At 38.9% G+C, this 18,150-nt stretch overlaps 1 protein-coding gene across 1 annotated transcript in view; it reads left to right on the top strand.

The window, feature by feature from the left end:
- The window catches only part of LOC131428114 (E3 ubiquitin-protein ligase RNF13), a 34,245-nt gene extending 16,095 nt beyond the window's left edge, over positions 1–18,150 (top strand). The window contains exons 2-8 of the mRNA XM_058591784.1: positions 7,626–8,082; positions 8,152–8,336; positions 8,411–8,502; positions 15,310–15,509; positions 15,581–15,767; positions 15,833–16,397; positions 16,728–18,150. Coding sequence (XP_058447767.1) covers positions 7,945–8,082; positions 8,152–8,336; positions 8,411–8,502; positions 15,310–15,509; positions 15,581–15,767; positions 15,833–16,397; positions 16,728–17,136 — 1,776 coding nt within the window. The 5' untranslated portion in view covers positions 7,626–7,944 and the 3' untranslated portion in view covers positions 17,137–18,150. The remainder of the gene's footprint in view (positions 1–7,625; positions 8,083–8,151; positions 8,337–8,410; positions 8,503–15,309; positions 15,510–15,580; positions 15,768–15,832; positions 16,398–16,727) is intronic.

Below are 18,150 nucleotides of genomic sequence, written 5' to 3'. Positions count from 1 at the left end.
GTCGAGATTTAGTGTCATCTCGAAAAAAATTTTTTTTGGAACAATCGACTTTTTAGGACGTAGAAAAAATATCAAAATATAGTCCCAGAAAGTTGATTTTTTCAAAACAAAAATTTTTGAGATGACACTAAATCTCCACGTTTCATGCAGTTTTACGAGTTTCGGCTTTAAAAAAAATTTTCGATTTTGGAAATTTCATGTACTCCCCCCTATATTGCTTTTTCAAGATCGAAAATTTTCAAACCCTAACCGCCGGACATCACCCCTTACGCATGTCCGATTTAGCTCAAATTTTGCATGAGGACATTTTTCGAGGTGCTTAAACTTTTGAGCACTACCGCTTTACGAAATTAGAGGTGATCCCAAAATATTGGCAACCTTACATATAAGAGCGGTAAAAATCAACGTGTTTTGTGGGGGACGGGTATAGCGTGATGGGATAGTCGATGCCTTTCACGCAGCCCGCCTGGGTTCGATTCCCAACCCCGCACATAGGGTCAGAAAGATTTTCTGGTCCGAAGAGGCGAATGACCTAAGATGTTAAAGCCTCTATAATTGAAACAAAAAAAAAAAAAAAAACGTGTTTTGTCGGTTACGTCACTTATATCATCATATCTCTGGAACCAAACGTCACAGCCATTTGATCTTTGAACTTGATCAATGGCCCGACAGTTGCTTTCAAACGAGCCCAAGTTAGTTAAAATCTGTTCAGCCATCTCTGAGAAAATTGAGCGCGTTCAAATATCTTCGAAAAGTGCACACACATACACACACACATTTTCCTATCTCGTCGAACTGAATCGAATGGTATATAACACTATGGGTCTCCGAGGCTCCGTTCGAAAGTCGGGTTTTCCAGCAATTCTAATACCTTTCTATAGAGAAAGGCAAAAAGCTTACTGCAATAAAACCAGCCCCATCTATGTGTTAGACCTGGTACTTTTCGGACCATGTGTTTGCTTAGCGGTTCATGTCCAAACACCTTTAAAGTATATCGAATATGTCAAAAGCATCACAATCTCGTGCTATTAGCGTGTATTTGACTCTTCAATAGTACCTAAATTGATTATGAACACTACAAAGAATGGGTTGCTCCTGACATCTTTAAGCTAAAGCAATAAGGAGTGTATGGAAAATAAGCTATTTACATACATTTGTGTTGTACGCATGTATTTGTGATGGTTTTTTATGCTTAGACCACAGCATGCTGTGCGTTTGGCTGTCAGCTTTCGTTTGTTTACTTGTTTGTGCGGTTGAAATTCTGCGTTTTCAAAATGTCGCGTATTGAAGGGAAATGAAAATTAAGGTTCTGGACACATGACTAAGTGAGAAGGGTATTACTATGCAAAAATTGGCGAAACGGTTTGGAATTCATCATGCCAGTGTTAAAACCATCATTAATAAGTTTGGGGAACTCCATTCTTTGGATGAGCTACCAGGAAAAGGCAGAAAACTCGGTTCTTCCAACCCGAAACTGGACCAGAAAGTGGTATCTCTAATCATGAAGAACAAATCCATGTTAATACGTGATTTGGCCAAACAAGCAGGAACGAGTGTCGGAATGATCCAGCGTATCAAGAGGCGAAATCACTTGAAGACCTAAAAGAAGCAGAAAATCTCGAAACAATGTGTAGAACAGAAGAAGCAAGCAGCAACATGGGCCTGGGAGGACTCAAAAATCCTTCCAGGTCCACAATACTTTACAGTCGTCGTTGGGGAGAAATTCGGTCGAAAGGTACTGGTATGGCAAGCAATATGTTCCTGTGGTTTGAAGTCAACCATGATTTACACTACCGGAACTGTAAATGCAGAAATCTATCGATCTGAGTGACTCCAGAAGAGATTGCTGCCTTTATATAAGAAGCATAGTACACCTCCACTGTTTTGGCCGGATTTAGTGTCGGCTCACTATGCCAAAACCACTCTCAATTAGCTTGCGGAAAAGGGTAAAAATTTCGTTGAGAAAAATATCAATCCACCAAATTGCCCTCAGCTTCGACCCATCGAACGTTACTGGGCAATCGTGAACAGGGTCTTCAAGAAGACTGGTAAGGCAGCTGGGAACATGCAGGATTTCAAAAAAATTGGGCTCAAGCGTCCAAAAAATGCGATGCAACACATGTCCGGAACTTGATGAAGAGCATTCGATCAAAAGTTCGAATATTCGTAAAGGAATAACTTAAATTTCATCCGGTTTTCATTATGCTCAAGTTTAACCTCGTACAATGAAAGATCAATTTTTGGTTTGAATAAAATATCGTTTTCTATTACAATTTGAAAGAAAAATTTGTGGATAGCTTATTTTCGATACACTCCATATCTAAATATGAAAAATATTACAATGAAAGCTGCAGAACCTAAAAGCCTTTGATTAAAACTACACATATAGATGACGTAAATTGTATTAGACTTGCAACAATACATGAAAAATACAGAATTTTTTTATTATATCAGGTGTTCAAAATACATAAATGATAATGCCTTTAAAGTGAGTGTGTGCGCCGTTTCAGTGACAGTTGTTCTTGTTTTCGTATTATTCACCCTCGAAAATGTCTGTTTATGTGCCCAATTCTCGCCATTTGCGGGAAGTTTGACTTTTCTGTTACAATTCGAAAAAAAATGCAGCTGAAGCGCATCGAACGCTCTCGGAAACTTACGGTGATGCTGCTCTGAGTAAAAGAACGTGTCGGGAGTGGTTTCAATGTCGATTGCGATGTCGAAGACAAACGTGGTGGTAGAAGAGAAAAAACCTTTAATTTGGTGGGATCAGCTCGGTGTGATTTACTACGAGCTCTTAAAACCGGGTGAAACCATCACAGGAGATCGCTACCGAACGCAACTGATGCGCCTTAGTCGCGCGCTAAAAGTAAAGCGGCCACAATATCAAGAGCGACATGACAAAGTCATCCTTCAACACGACAATGCTCGGCCTCACGTCGCAAAAGTGGTCAAAAAGTACCTGGAAACGCTGAAATGGGAAGTCTTGCCTCACCCGCCGTATTCCCCAGATGCCGCCCCTTCCGACTTCCACATATTCCGTTCGATGGCATACGGCCTGGAAGATCAACATTTTCAATCCTTCGAAGAGTTGGAAAAATGGATTGCTTCATGGATAGCGTCAAAAGAGGACTCCTTTTTTCGAACCGGGATCCGAAAATTGCCGGAAAGATGGGAGAAAGTTGTCGCTAGCGACGGACAATACTTTGAATAATACATCTGTAAACATTTTTTCGCAATGAAGCTTTTAATTTTGGAAAAAAACGGCTGAAGCAAAGTTGTATGCCTGATTATTTTCCAAAGTTCATCTATAAATTGTGTACAAGCACACACTTGAACAAATTCTTTACTTTTTCAAATGGAGTCAAAATGAATCGGCTTCTTGATTTAAATTTCAGAAAAGTGTTCGTGTTTATTTCGTGGCAACTTACAACCGCAGTATTACAAACATTTTTCATCTTTCCAGTACATGAACCGAATAAATATAATCGAAAATAACCAAACAATAATTCATAGTTTTAATCTTAAACGAACCCATATACATTGCAATCATGAAATTGCAATGTATATGGGCTCATCAGTCGAAATCTAGTACCACATTGTTAGGATCTCGATCACGTGGTCGAAAGCGATACGTAATGACACAGTTCAATCGAATCGACTTCAAAAATAATCGTTTCGAGCAACTCGATTCAAGATGAATAATTTCAGCCCTGACTTCACTAGTTACTGTAATTGAACGGTTGTCCTCCGGTTGAAAGATGTCATTTTCCTAGTTTTAGTGCAAGGTTTGCCGTAGTGTGCAGGTTGTTCACTTAACTGACATGCAACCATCTGATTTTCATACGTAATCAGCGTTTTACACGGATGTATCCTGCCTTGATCACAGATGAAGTAAGATGAAGTTGCTTTACGTAGTTGCATACGTACCACTCGCACGTTTCCAGATACCGCGGAAAAAATCCGGCATACTTCCCTTTCGAAGAAATGAATTTCTCCGTACTGCGACATATTTTCGCGAAAGAAATTATCACTGGCCTTGAACATAATGTACACACAGTTAGACGCCTTGTTGAATTGAATCTCGCTTACATCATTAACGTCTGGATGCATTCGTTCCTTAAGCAAGATTTCGATTTCGGTTGCTGCTGGTCTAACTTTGTAGCGCTTGGTTTCAATACAAATTGAATTTGGCCAAGTTCCAGGCTTTGTTAAAACGCATTTGCCCATTTCGTACACTCTATTGTTCACTACACTGTATTGTCTTTGTTTTCTGTTGTCTTGACCGTAAGCAATTTTCGACTGTGTCGGTTGAGATGCGAGCATGAACTGTTTTGTGCACCGAATTTCTCCTTAGTGATCGTTCAGCCATCTCCGAGTGAATTAATTAATTGAGCGAATATTAATGTGGCGACTTGTTGATAACGTCATTTCTACAATAGGATCCCAGAAGCCGAAAGTGTCATCCATTCTTCCTTCAAACTTGATCCACAATCCAAAAGTAGCTTTCAAACGAGTCTAAGATTCTCAAAATCGAACTGATCGATGCTATCACCGAGGAAAGAAAGAAAATAAGTGCAGATTGTCCGTTACGTCACTTCTAGGATTATTTCTCTGGAACCGGAAGAGTGAATCGGTTCATTCATCTGCGAGAAAATTGAGCCTATAGAGATAAGTTCTGTTTGTCGGTTACGTAGCGATCCAGCTATCTCCCTAAAATCGACCCGAATTTAATTTCGGATGTTGGAAACCAATCTTGATCTGTGTAGTGATTATACGCATTGTTTTGCCTTAGTAGGTGAAATCTATTAAACTTGACTAATGTAACTTCTTTGGCTACGATACCCATCTGGCAACAATTCCAAACAATTTACAGACAAAAAATGGTCAACTGAAGTTTTTGAACATTTACAGGGTTGTTACGGTCGCGCGGATTTCGCGATTTTCGCGGATTTAGCGCGGTTTCTCCTAAGATTTTGATGCTATGGCGCGGATTTCGCGCGAATTTCTCAAAACATCATTCCACATTTGTGAATCATTTGTTCGAATAAAAAAAATTCTTTTCATATGTTTAAGGCTTGTGAGTTTTATGAAACCTTAAAAAAATTAAAGAAGGACGAACGTTTCAGCAATTGGTCGAGCTGGCTGAATTGGTGAATTTTCACCTTGATAAAACCAAAATTTACTAGAAGGGCGGCTCTAGCAAATGTTTTCTTCAGTGGACAAAATTTCGATTTTATGCTTTTCGATCTCGAGTGATACAAGTTGCTATTTCAACATTTTGCTTTCAAGGATATTGATGTCAGATGGAAGATATCGTCTCAGTGATAATACAGCAAAATTTACACGACATGCTTACGAAGCGAAGTCTGACAATAAAAGAAACGAAGAAATTTTGGGATTTCATCCGTGGTGATAAGAAAGTGTTCTAATAGTTTGTTGGTTCCACTATCCAACCTTTTCAATTGTTCTTTGCGTTATGGATTTTTTCCTGAGATATGGAAGCAATCCTCTGTGAACAAGGGTATAGTATCTAACTACCGTACTACAGAGACTCAGCTTGGATCCATGCCAAAGCTTTCAACTTCCACGTCACATAACGATCTCCAAGTTAAGTAGACTGGGATTAAACGGATCATTTTTTAATTGGCTTCGATCATATCTAACTGGTAATGGAATGATAGTGAAAATAGGAGCCTGTACAACCTCACCATGTGCTGTTACATCTGGAGTACGTCAAGGAAGTCACCTTGGACCGTTCATTTTTATCTAAATTTTTCGATCAAGTGCATGAAACTATCGTTCGCCGATGACTTTCATATTTCAAAATGGTTTCAATGCTTCGTCATCTCTTTTAGTAGCAAAAAGTCTGTATTCAAGTTCGACTATAATATTCCACAAATTGTTCTCGAACGCGCATCATGTGTTAAGCACTTGGGTGTTCTGGAAACCAAGTTAATGTTTAAAGAGCACATAGAGTTTGCAATTGTTACAATTTGACATTCGACGTCGTAAGTTCCTATTGTTTTCTTCGGATTCATATTTGACAAATGTTTCAATTCTTTCGACTTTCATTTATCACGTAATGTTATCAAGAAATCGTTTCTAGTAACATAAAAAAGTCTCATTAGATTTAGTTACTATAGAAGCACTAGATTCAAGGAAATGTATCATTTGGATGATTTTGATCTATTGATGCAAAAGATTGAAACTGAAATTGAAAAGAGTGAATCAGATCATCCTGGGTCTACCTTAAAATTATTCTTACCAAAAAGGAAATGTTTGCCGAGCAAAAAGATGTCGAAACAAAAAAAAATATCTTCGGTGAAATCTGTTTAACTTCATTCAAAATCACAGTTTTAGGCATTTTTATTTTTACTGTAACATTTTCCGTACATCAGAGATTATTAATTAAGGATCAAGAGTAAACCAAGTTAACTTGTGTTGGTAGGTTGTGTATTACGTACATTTTATTTGCTACGTATGTCATAGATCTATGTATTCATATATGCAGTGCAACGAGTTTATCAAAGTGACTTGCAGGATTGAGTTACAAACAATCTTTTTTGACAATTAGTTATTCTCGAATGAATGTTAAGCCTGACATTTTGTATGAAATATCAGTTTTGAACAATTTTTGACCAACGTTTGATGTAACATTTTATGAATGTAGATTTAAATTCTCTAATAAAAAAGTTAGCAACATTGCTTCAATGCATTTGTATTAGATTGCGCTACACAAAATAAGCAAAACTAAATATTTTTCTGTACAAAGCAGTTTTCCGGAAAAATAAATAGTTTTACAACATTCCATTTCCATTGCCTTTCGCATGGTAATTTATAGGTTCCTATTTAACGGGTTTACTTATAGAAGCTACGGGAATCTTTATATCGCAATAATTTCTGCATGTGCTTGTTGCTAATCAAATGTGTCAGTGGAAGTAGGCTGAAACTGAAATAATTTTTCTCGAGCAGTTTTAAGAAAAACCGAATAGTTTTACTAGACTAAGACACTTTTTTCGAATTGCAATTTTAAGCAGAATGAACTGATTGTTTTTTTTTTCAATCATATGAAAGATTTATCGATTAAAATCAGGAAGAGAAGCGCCGGAATTGGTTTTACGCACATATTGTTGACATTACTCATACGCTTGCAAAGCGTCTTGCTCTTTTACTAAGGACTTTTTCGCTCGAATATCGCACGTTTTAGTTTTCGACTTCGCGCGGATTTCGCGCGTTTTAATTTTGAAATTTTTTGTAACAACCCTGATTTAACATTTTCCAAACCAAGGAAATTGTATGAAATGCACACGAGCTAATAATACATAATCACTTCAGCGCAAAATCAGTGCCTGATGGCGCATAATTGTCATTCGCCAAAGATAGAAAAATTCAAAGCACCGCACAATTCAATGCCGAGTTTCAGAAAACCGTCCGGCCTCGTCGTAATCAAACCAATAAATATTTGCATACGGACAAACAGTCTAAACAAGCGTTTACCTTATCAGTTATTCTATGCTTCCAGTGACAACCAAGGGTTGTGCTTCTTCTCATGGTCGCTTTCGAACATGTCAACAGTAAACAAATAATTCAATATGTCTAATACTTTCCATTTTCTGATTTTTCAGACCCCAACGAAACGGAGCTACGATAGTGAAACGTGAACGATATCAGGATAGCAGCCGCCGTCTACATTCAGTTGATACCATTAGCGCTACAGAGCTTTATTTTCAACCAATTAGCACAGATAATCAGTGCCGAAGTGGAAGGCAAGATGACATCGGACGCTAAAATCGTGAATGATTGAACTTGAATTAAATTCTACGAACGGTGAAGGTTTAATGCATTTGAAGTGTTAGTGTAAGTGCATTCGTACGGCCCAATAATAGTGCAAACAAAGTTTCGTTTTGAAAGAGCATCCATTATCATTATCCATCACATTGCAATATGACGGTACTTTCGATGCTGAGTAGTTGGCTGTTAGTGCGTAGTTTACTCACAAACTATTATCTACTGGTTCTGCTGTCATCGGTATTCCTGCTGAGAAGCGCCGACGCAGACATCCTGGTGTACCAGAATGATCAGGTAAGCTCGGTTTGGTGGTGTTTGACAACGAAATATATATATGCTTAACGTTTCTCTACACCGCCTTAGCTGTTGGAAGAGTTTCGGGATTTTCCAGCTACATTCGGCGAAGACATTCCGGAGAGTGGTCTCAAAGTACGAGCCGTCCCGGCGGATCCGATCGATGGATGCTCAACTCTGGTCGGACCACCGGACAACATTACGTCGATAATTGGCTACGGGGGACCGACGCGCTTCGCGGTCATCATACAAAGGTATTCCCAGATAATCAATCGCGTACGCATTGGTGGATTCACAACCGATCTTCTGACGTGGTTTTTGCTTTCAGATACAATTGCTCATTTGAGGACAAAATTCGCAATGCACAGAATGCGGGATTTGCCGCCGTGATTGTTCACAACGTTGGTAGTAATGATCTCGGTAAGTTAATTGTTTGATGTTTGAAAATTTCGGTGTCTAGTATAGAGATTGGTAGCCGGACATTTAGCTTCAGATAGATTTTGGCCAAGTCTCAGTGGATTTCTCAAATTGTGTTTAGAGATAACTACAAGAAATGTAGTTTTCGCCATTATCACCTGTTGGAATTATTTCGTATCGTTTAGTTTTTGGAACAGTTTTTCAAAGTATTGTTATCCACTACTTTTTGCTATTTTTCTGCTAAAGCTCGAATAAGAGACTGAGGGCAATAGGAGGTTGATAGCACCTATTATCTTTCTCCGGATAGGATCAGCCAAGAGGACTTGTATGTGATAAAAGGCTACAATTATAGGAGTTTCTCTTTGCCTACTTTCAGTTACCAGAACTCTGTTTGCCTTTCTCGTATAGAAAGGCTATGCAATCACTGTACAAACCTACTTTCGAACTGGCGGCCCCGGTCCGGGACTCGGAGGGCTGAATATCATATACCATTCTATTCAGCGGAGATGTCTGAACCGATTTTCAAAAACTGACTCAAATAAATGGTCTTTTGATCGCATACAAAGTTCCTGAATTTCATTTGAATCCAACTTCCGGTTCCGGAATTACAGGATTATGTGCACCAAGTGAAAATAATGTCGCTCAGATTTCTCGGAGATGTTTTTTGTTTTATTTAGGACCTTTTAACTACTTGGTCATTCGGGTCTCGGAGATGGGTAAACCGATTTTCACGAACTTAGGTTTAAATGAAAGGTCTCATGGTCTCATTCATAGTTCCTTAATATCTTCTGGATCCCACTTCCGATTTCTGAGTTATATGCCTTTTTCAAAGAATACTGCATTGATTTTCTCAAACTTACGTTACTCTGAATAGTGTTAAGCAGGGTGGCAAGTAACCAGGAAAATCGAGAAAAACGGGAAAAAGTTGTTAGTGCAAAACCGGGAAAAATATTACTAGCTCAAATTATAATAACAGTTTTCAACAAATGAAAAGTTTGCGTTGGAGCGAGAAGTTCAGCAAAAATGTTGGAACAACTTATTCTCCCATACATGTTCTATGTTGAACAATCCATTGGAAATTGGACCAACACCCCTTGTCTAATCTAACGATTTTTTAAGGGCTTAAATGTAGTTTTAAATTAATCCGAAAGCATCAGAGCTTATCTTTAACTTTACTAATGATTACCCTAGTTTCTTCATAATTTGTCTCAGTAATGTCATTTTGAGGTTTAGTATTAATTATTATTCCTTGTGAAGTAACTTTTATCCCATCAAATATATGTCTGATATTTGCACTTATTATTACGCGTTTACATTTGAGCCAGTTCGCTTGCGTGGACCCCTCTTGCTTGTATGAGATAGATTCGCTCATACAAGCAAGAGGGGTCCACGCAAGCGAACTGGCTATAATGTAAACGCGTAATAATAAGTGCAAATATCAGACATATATTATATGGGATAAAAGTTACTTCACAAGGAATAATAATTAATACTAAACCTCACAGTCATCTTGAGACAATATTGATTTCAACAGATAATAATTCACAAAATTAGTGGTATATGATCTGAATCAAAGTCTGTTTGAGTAATCCATTCACTACAAATGTTACATTAATCTGCTGGATCCAAACCAATTGTAAAAGGATTTCTCATAGAAGATAAACTAGTTTTTTCCATTCCAAGATATTTTTAATGGGACACACTGCCTTAGCTCTATGATGCCGAAGGCAAAGATAAACTAGTTGGGTTATTTGGAAATAAAATTGGTTTCCATTGCACTGGTTATTCACGAGAGATGTTAAACATTCAGAACCCCATTAAGTAAAACAGATATCCTATGGGTTTTTGAAAATTTCATTTGATTCATTTGCTCATCAGTGCGAGCAAGTGACTAACAATCTCTTGTCCTTCACGACGCTTGTGTCGGATGCTATTTCCTGTGGGTTGCAAACTGACGTTATCTACAGAGACCTTTCCACTGCCTTCGACTAAATTAACCACGCCATTACAGTCGCTAGTTTGGACAGATTGGGCTTTGGTTCAAACATGCTGCGTTAGTTTCGTTCATATAATCAATAATTAACGATTAGCAATCAAGATAAATGGCTATATTCAAAGAGTTCATCGCTCCATCTGGGATTCCACAAGGCAAGGTCTTCGACCTCTGATCTTCCTCCTGTACTTCAACCATGTGAATCTTTTATTTAAATGTCTACTCTTATTTTTCGCTGATGATCTCAAGCTATTCCTAATAGTTTAAAGCAAGGAGGATGCCGTTTTCCTTCAACATCAACTTGAATCTTTTTCAAAGTGGTGTAAGATAAATCGAATGGCTTTGAACCTTCACAAATGCTCAATTATCAGGTTCACACGCAAAAAAGTTCATATAAGATACAACTACTGCCTTGTTCTCTCATTCGTGCAACGCTCGAGTACTGTTCCACAATATGGAACCTATATTACTTGAACGGCGCTCACTGAATAGAATCAGTACAGCGCAGATTCGTTCGATTTGCTGTTTGACTGCTTGCTTGGAATTGCTCTTACGAGCTGCCTAGCTACGAAAGCCGTGTGTCGATTGGACTCAACACTCTTGGCGTTCGACGTTATTTATCGCGTGCTCTGTTGATCGTCACCATATTGAACAACGAAATAGACTGCCCTGCACTCCTGAGTGAAATTTGTTTTTTGAGATGTGACTTTAAATTTTTAAATTGAAATCGGCAATTCACTTGCCATCCTGGTTAAGATTCCATAACAATTTCCTGATTTTCGTTTGGATCTATCTACTGGTTACGAAAATACAGAGTAATGCGTGTTAAAAAATAAAGGTAATGTATCTCACTTTTCTCGAAGATGGATGAACCGATTCAAACGATGCCATAAAATATTTTTGATTTTTTATTCTGATCCAATTTTTGGTTCCGGAATTACAGGGTGATTAGTGTGAAGGTTCCCATTTCAAATTCCTCAATTTCTCACTTTTTCCTATTTCCTCACTTTTTCAGAGATGATGACCGATGACCGATGATGACAAACTTAGGAGGTTCAAATGGAAGGTCCTATAGTCGCAAAAAAACTAAAAAATAATCTAGATCCGACTTTCGGCTCCGGAATTGAACAGATTTATACAGAGCGCAAAACATTGAAATATATTTTAAAACTGGGCTCAATTCATTTCCAATCGATAGGTTTTGTTCCGGTTCCGGAAGCACTGGCAAACATTGTTCACTAATTCTAAAACCGAACTCACTTTGCTCAACGATGGCTTTACCTATTATCGCAAAATAGTTTCAAATGAAGGTTTTATGATTCCACACGGAATTCCTGAATTCGTCCCGATCCGACATCCAGTTTCGAAATTACAAGTTGATGAGAGTCGAAAATTCCTAACCGTCTTATAAAGCACACCGGTACGTTCATGTCTTGTAATTGTAATCAGAATAGGAAACACCACAACACCACCTCTACGAACGAAGCACGTTGTTTGCTGTGTTCGATTTCGTACACGCGATAAAGAAAATTAAAACCGACACCGAAGCTCGGTGTTGAAAACAAAAGCGAGTCCATCGGCACCGAACACAAATGATGCTGAGACTGACACAAATCATAGTCACTTTACAGGAAACGTGGCAACAGATTTTCGGATGCGTCACAATCATAGCTTAAAATTGTCACGCATTCTTAATGAAAGAATCTAATCCAACAGCCTCATTTTCAATATTTCACTGTCTCATTCATGTCACATTGACCGACACCAGAACAAACGAAGAAAGGCGAAGCATTTTCGTTTCTCATTGAAAAAATGACAGAGAATAATTGCACACGTCACTCTTTGCTCATTCTTTCATCGATGTATTGAAATTCTTTGACGCTTGGCTATAAATAGTGATTAAAATATGGCAAATCGAAGTAATTACATCCCAGAACCTCTTTGGAAACCAAAACTACTGCAAATTCGAGCACCAACAAATAAAAGTTATTGTGAAACCTTTTTCTGTCATTTTCGATTCTCACAGCTTCAGTTGAATATCGACACTGCACACTATGGGATTTTCACTTAAAACTGCAAATGACTGAAAGGGCAAATGAAACAAAGAACACAATTTTGAAACTACTCTCCCGTTTATGTCATTGACTGGACATGGATTTCGTTCTCTTAGTTTGCAAGCGAAGCTGAGAGGGACAGTAATTTCTCGTCATTTTCGTCTATTTTGAGTCAATGAAAATGAATTTTATTAGCTTTGGTTACAATAGATTCATGTTTATTTTGAAAAGACATGCGTCGGACTTCCATGCTTCGTGATGTATAGGAAATTTTTGCAGCTGGTATAATTATAATGATTAAAGTAATAATAAAAATCCAATCACAAAGCATATTACGAAAGTAACACGAGCGCAAAATTTTACTTGTTTGATTTGTTTAATCGAAATAGTGAGATTTGAATCAACCATAGAGGAATTAGAGAGTAAAGTGTTTTCATAATTTTGTACCGTCTCTTAAAGCGGCGAAACAAAACACGTAAAAAAAATCTACACTGGCCTCAAAACTACTCCAATCGGTAGACGGCCAAACAAACTAATTTCGGTTTTTCTGGTTCCCGGTTTTCGATTAACGACCGGAGATTGTAGTCATATAAGTAGTGTATCAAAAATAGGCTATCCACATACATTTGTGTTGTACGCATGTATTTGTGATGGTTTTTTATGCTCAGATCATAGCATGCTGTGCGTTTGGCTGTCAGCTTTTGTTCGTTTACTTGTTTGTGCGGTTGAAATTCTGCGTTTTCAAAATGTCGCGTATTGCAAAGGAAGTGAAAATTAAGATTCTGGACACATATTGACTATGCGAAAATTGGCGAAGCGGTTTGGAATTCATCATGCCAATGTTAAAACCACCATTAATAAGTTTGGGGAACACTATTCTTTGGATGAGCTACCAGGAAAAGGCAGAAAACCCGGTTCTTCTAACCCAAAGCTGGACCAGAAAGTGGTATCGCTAATCATGAAGAACAAATCAATATCAAGACGTGATTTGACCAAAAAAGTAGGAACGAGTGTCGGAATGATCCAGCGTATCAAGAAGCGAAGACCTACAAGAAGCAGACAATCTCAAAGCAAAGTGTAGATCAGAAGAAGCGAGCAGCAACAAGGGCCCGGAAGTTGTATTCGCGTCTTTTGCAGGCTCCACAATGCTTTACTGTCGTCGTTGGGGAGGATGTAAGCGATGCGGACAGGTCGATTCAAGTGGAGAAATTCGGTCGAAAGGTACTGGTATGGCAAGCAATATGTTCCTGTGGTTTGAAGTCAACCATTTTTTACACTACCGGAACTATAAATGCAGAAATCTATCGATTTAAGTGTCTCCAGAAAAGATTGCTGCCTTTATATAAGAAGCATAGTACACCTCCACTGTTTTGACCGGATTTAGCGTCGGCTCACTATGTCAAAATCACTCTCAATTGGCTTGCGGAAATATCAATCCATCAAATTGCCCTCAGCTTCGACCCATCGAACGTTACTGGACAATCGTGAAGAGGGTTTTCAAGATGACTGGTAAGGCAACTGGGAACATGCAGGAGTTAAAAAAAATTGGGCTCAAGCGTCCAAAAAATGCGATGCAACACTTGTCCGGAACTTGATGAAGAGCGTTCGTTCAAAAATTCAAATATTCATGAAGGAATACCTTAAATTTCATCCGGTTTTCATTATGCTCAAGTTTAACCTCGTACAAAAAGGATCAATTTTCAGTTTGAATAAAATATTGTTTTTTATCATAATTTGAAAGAAAAATTTGAGGATGGATAGCTTATTTTCGATACATTCTTTACCTAAAAATGGATCTCATTCACATTTCTCGAACCGAACTCGATTTTACCGATTCCCGGATTCCGGTTTCGGAAGTACAGATGGCCTAACCAATCTGAGAACTATTTCACTGTTAACAATATGCAAGATCACTTTTACTATGAATGGTTTTGGCTCTAGAATAGTAATATTGAACTGTAAATCATATGAACTGTAAATCATATGAAATACAATTTGAATGTTTAGCATAACCATGATAGTGGTTCTTATTACCGGTGAAAACCAAGTGAAGTGACTGTGACCCTTATTATGGGTATCACTTCACGGTGGATATCAAGTGAAGTGAATGTAGGTCCTTATTATGGAAGTCGCTTCAGAGACAAAAGTAATTACTTGGATGAACTTGATGTCATTATGAACATCACGCCACCAACATTTCGTTGAAAAAAATGAGTTTTTTCCACTACAGTGATCACTTCACTATGCGTGATACTGGTAATAGGGAAAATCAAGTGAAGTGACATGTAACAGAAGTAAATGTGAAAGTGGAAGTGAGAACGGTAATAAGGGCCAGTATCTTATTTTTTAATTGTACTTATCGTTTTAACTGGGCCTATGGTATTTTTGACTACTGGTTCTTTCGAAACACGGAATTATGGTTAATTTGACAATGGTGAAGATCATTCGAACATGCGAAAGTGTTCAAAAGTTATACCTTAAACCTGCTTTTTTCTCCTAATACATTTTAACAATGAATTAACATTATATATATGCGGTCTCAGAGAAAATCGTGAGCACTTTTTTCCATACTTTTCGTACATTTTACCCCGGTACTCTACAACAATATTTAATTAGTCTCGCCACCTGCCTGTCAGACAGGGTACTTATTGACCAACGGGTTAGATTATACTTATTACATCAGAGCCACACTAGGGCACATGCCACATGTTGCAATACCCAATATCTAATGCGGGATTCCTTTCGTAATTTCTATTCCTTCAGAGCGAATGTCAGCCAACCATGCGGAAGACATTATCATCCCGTCGGTGTTCATCGGCGAAAGCAACGGTTTGTACATCATCGAGAACTTTATGTACCCCCTGAATTTCGCTCTGATCATCACCGATGACGTTCCGTTCAACATCAACAACAATCTCATAATTCCCTTCGCCATCGTGGTTGGAATGTGCTTCATTATAATGGTAAGTTGAATTGAATTAGACGAATAAATATTCTGTAAAAATAAAACTCTCTGTCACTATCGGTCGCACAGATTTGCTTTATGATTATTCGTCTCATACGGGAACGTCGCCGTATGTTGCGTCATCGGTTGCCGAACAGTGTGCTGAAGAAGATCCCCATCGTCAAATTTGCGAAGGGAATGCATTACGAGACGTGTGCCATCTGTCTGGATGACTACATCGATAACGAACGGTTACGGGTTTTGCCCTGTCATCATGGTATGTTTGTCCATTTGCTCCAATCCTTGCTTTCCGGTAACACTGAGCACAACTTCCTTTCTCAGCCTATCACGTGAAATGCATCGACCCGTGGCTGACGAAGAACCGCCGGGTGTGTCCCATCTGCAAACGGAAGGTTCTTGCCCGCGGTGAACGACCATCACGTGTACGCTCCAACAGCGACAGTATGTCTTCGTCGGATGCCGATGAACACACTCCATTGCTGAACTCAACCGAGGCCAACCAGGTGGTCAATTCCGATGCACCGGGCTCGCCGGCCCAGGAGAATGGAACTGTTGTCAGCTCGCCACGACGTAGCAATCGAGTGGCACGGGCACCACCGAACACGGACGACGCCCACGTGGTAAACATGACTTCCGATGACGACGAGCTGCTAGATGATAGCAGTGTTAACGCTGCACCCAGTACCACTCCCAGACAGATGTTGGGTACTCCACAGCGACGATTCAATCCGTTCGATCGAGTGGTTCAGTCGCAGATGTCATCCAATCATGCTGGCCGAGATGCCGACGAACCGGGAGGTGGCAGTGGCACAGGGGCAGGGGAATCACCATACAGTCCGATCGGTGAGGAACGTCTGCCCGTCAGTGCCTGGGATCGGTTCGTAAGGTAGGTACTGATTCTGTTATTTCGACGAAAACCGTCTCGCCAAATCATACAATTGTCTTGAAATCGTACGGAGAACAATGAAGGAAGATGTTGATGTTCATGTCCATTTTGTTGAATGAAATTGTTCGTGTTTTTTATTTTTTGAAAAAAATACTTTCCAGAACACATTTTCTTCAAATTTCAAATGTATTATCATTCATCTTCAAATGCTGAAGATACATTGCAAATACGCATAGTTGTGCATGAGTGAAGAGAACGAGCGTAGCCTAAAATAAGTTTTCGCTCTACTAAACAAGCTGTTTCGATCTACTTCCACTCTTATTACCACAGAAAAATGCGCTTCTTCGGACGTAACACGGACACACAGGAGCTCGTATCCGACGACGATATCGATCCGGTGACGGGCGGAACGAGTACTCCGGTCGGTGCCACCGCGACCGCCAGTAACAACATCCTCAACGGCAATCTCAGTGGTTCGTTCCACGGTGAGGATACGACCGATGACGAGATACTGGGTGCCAGCTCTCACGACGATGCAAAGCGCCGCCAAATTCGTTCGGCTCCGAATCTTCCCTCGACCAGTGGGCTTCCGTCAGGCAGTGCTGGATCTGCCGGAGGTGGTGGTCGCCTCGGGGTAGCAGCACTGCCGAATGTTAATTTCAACGTTAACCAGTCCGGGCGGAGATCGAACCGTTTCGGAGGGGAGGGCGGTACCTCGCGAGGAAATTATCCGGTGTAAATAGTTATTATTAGTGGTAGTAGATGCAAGGTAAGTCATGTCCATACACGTCGTCGACGTTTTTAGAAAGGATAATCAAATGGATAATAAAGAAGTACTGCGATCGTAGAAGTGTCAAGGTAGGATTGTTTGCGAACCGCAGGAGAGATTAGCTTCTATTTCTCATAGTTTTTCACAATTTCCTCCATTGAATTCATCGGAAAACACGTGATATCAACTTCAGTTGAAAAATTCTCCGATATTTTTCTGTCTCAGCCAATTAGCTAGACGGACTAGTACGGAAATTGAAGCTTTGATAATAATGGTTATTTTATCTGGCCTGAAGTAGCCTAAATGTGATTGGATTTTTAGAAAGTCGGTTATTTTTATGTGTACCATTTATAATTGCGAATCATAAATTTACTGAAACAGTATAATTATAAATACACTTCTGAGGTTGAGGTTCGTTTCTCAACCTTAGGTAAAGTACAGAATGTTTTGTATAAGTCAATAAACATTACCTATTCGTCTTGTCATATAGATTTTCTCGGAATGTAGAATTTTAGTGATTCTGTTGATATATGATAAACGCAAATTATTATTACTATTCAAAATGAAGTCCTACACTTATATTTGTATTTAATCGACCACGACCCATTATATCCACATGATGAACTGCAATCGTTTTTTACGTTCTTTTGGTTTTTATGCCCCCCCTTTGAGTTTTAAAACCCTAATAACAACAATAACCAAACACGTAGACAATGTAACATATTAGCCATATATTCGTAAAGTAAATTACCACCGTCAAATATCAGACACAGACACATGGCGTAATATTGAGCTAGCAGAAACAACTACTGCCATTTGCAATAGTGTGTTGTTTACAATAGTGCACTGATGTGGAAAAAAATAAATAAACAAAATGGGTAAAACTCGACAACAGTGTAGTGAGTTATTTTCTCTGCTAAGAGATATCATAGATTCTTACGCAATTGCATACTTGTAAGTAAATACACTGAACCTTACTGAATA

Source organism: Malaya genurostris, chromosome 2 (assembly GCF_030247185.1).
Source record: "Malaya genurostris strain Urasoe2022 chromosome 2, Malgen_1.1, whole genome shotgun sequence".
NCBI classification, from domain to species: domain Eukaryota; kingdom Metazoa; phylum Arthropoda; class Insecta; order Diptera; family Culicidae; genus Malaya; species Malaya genurostris.
This window is presented reverse-complemented; position numbering and strand designations above follow the sequence as displayed.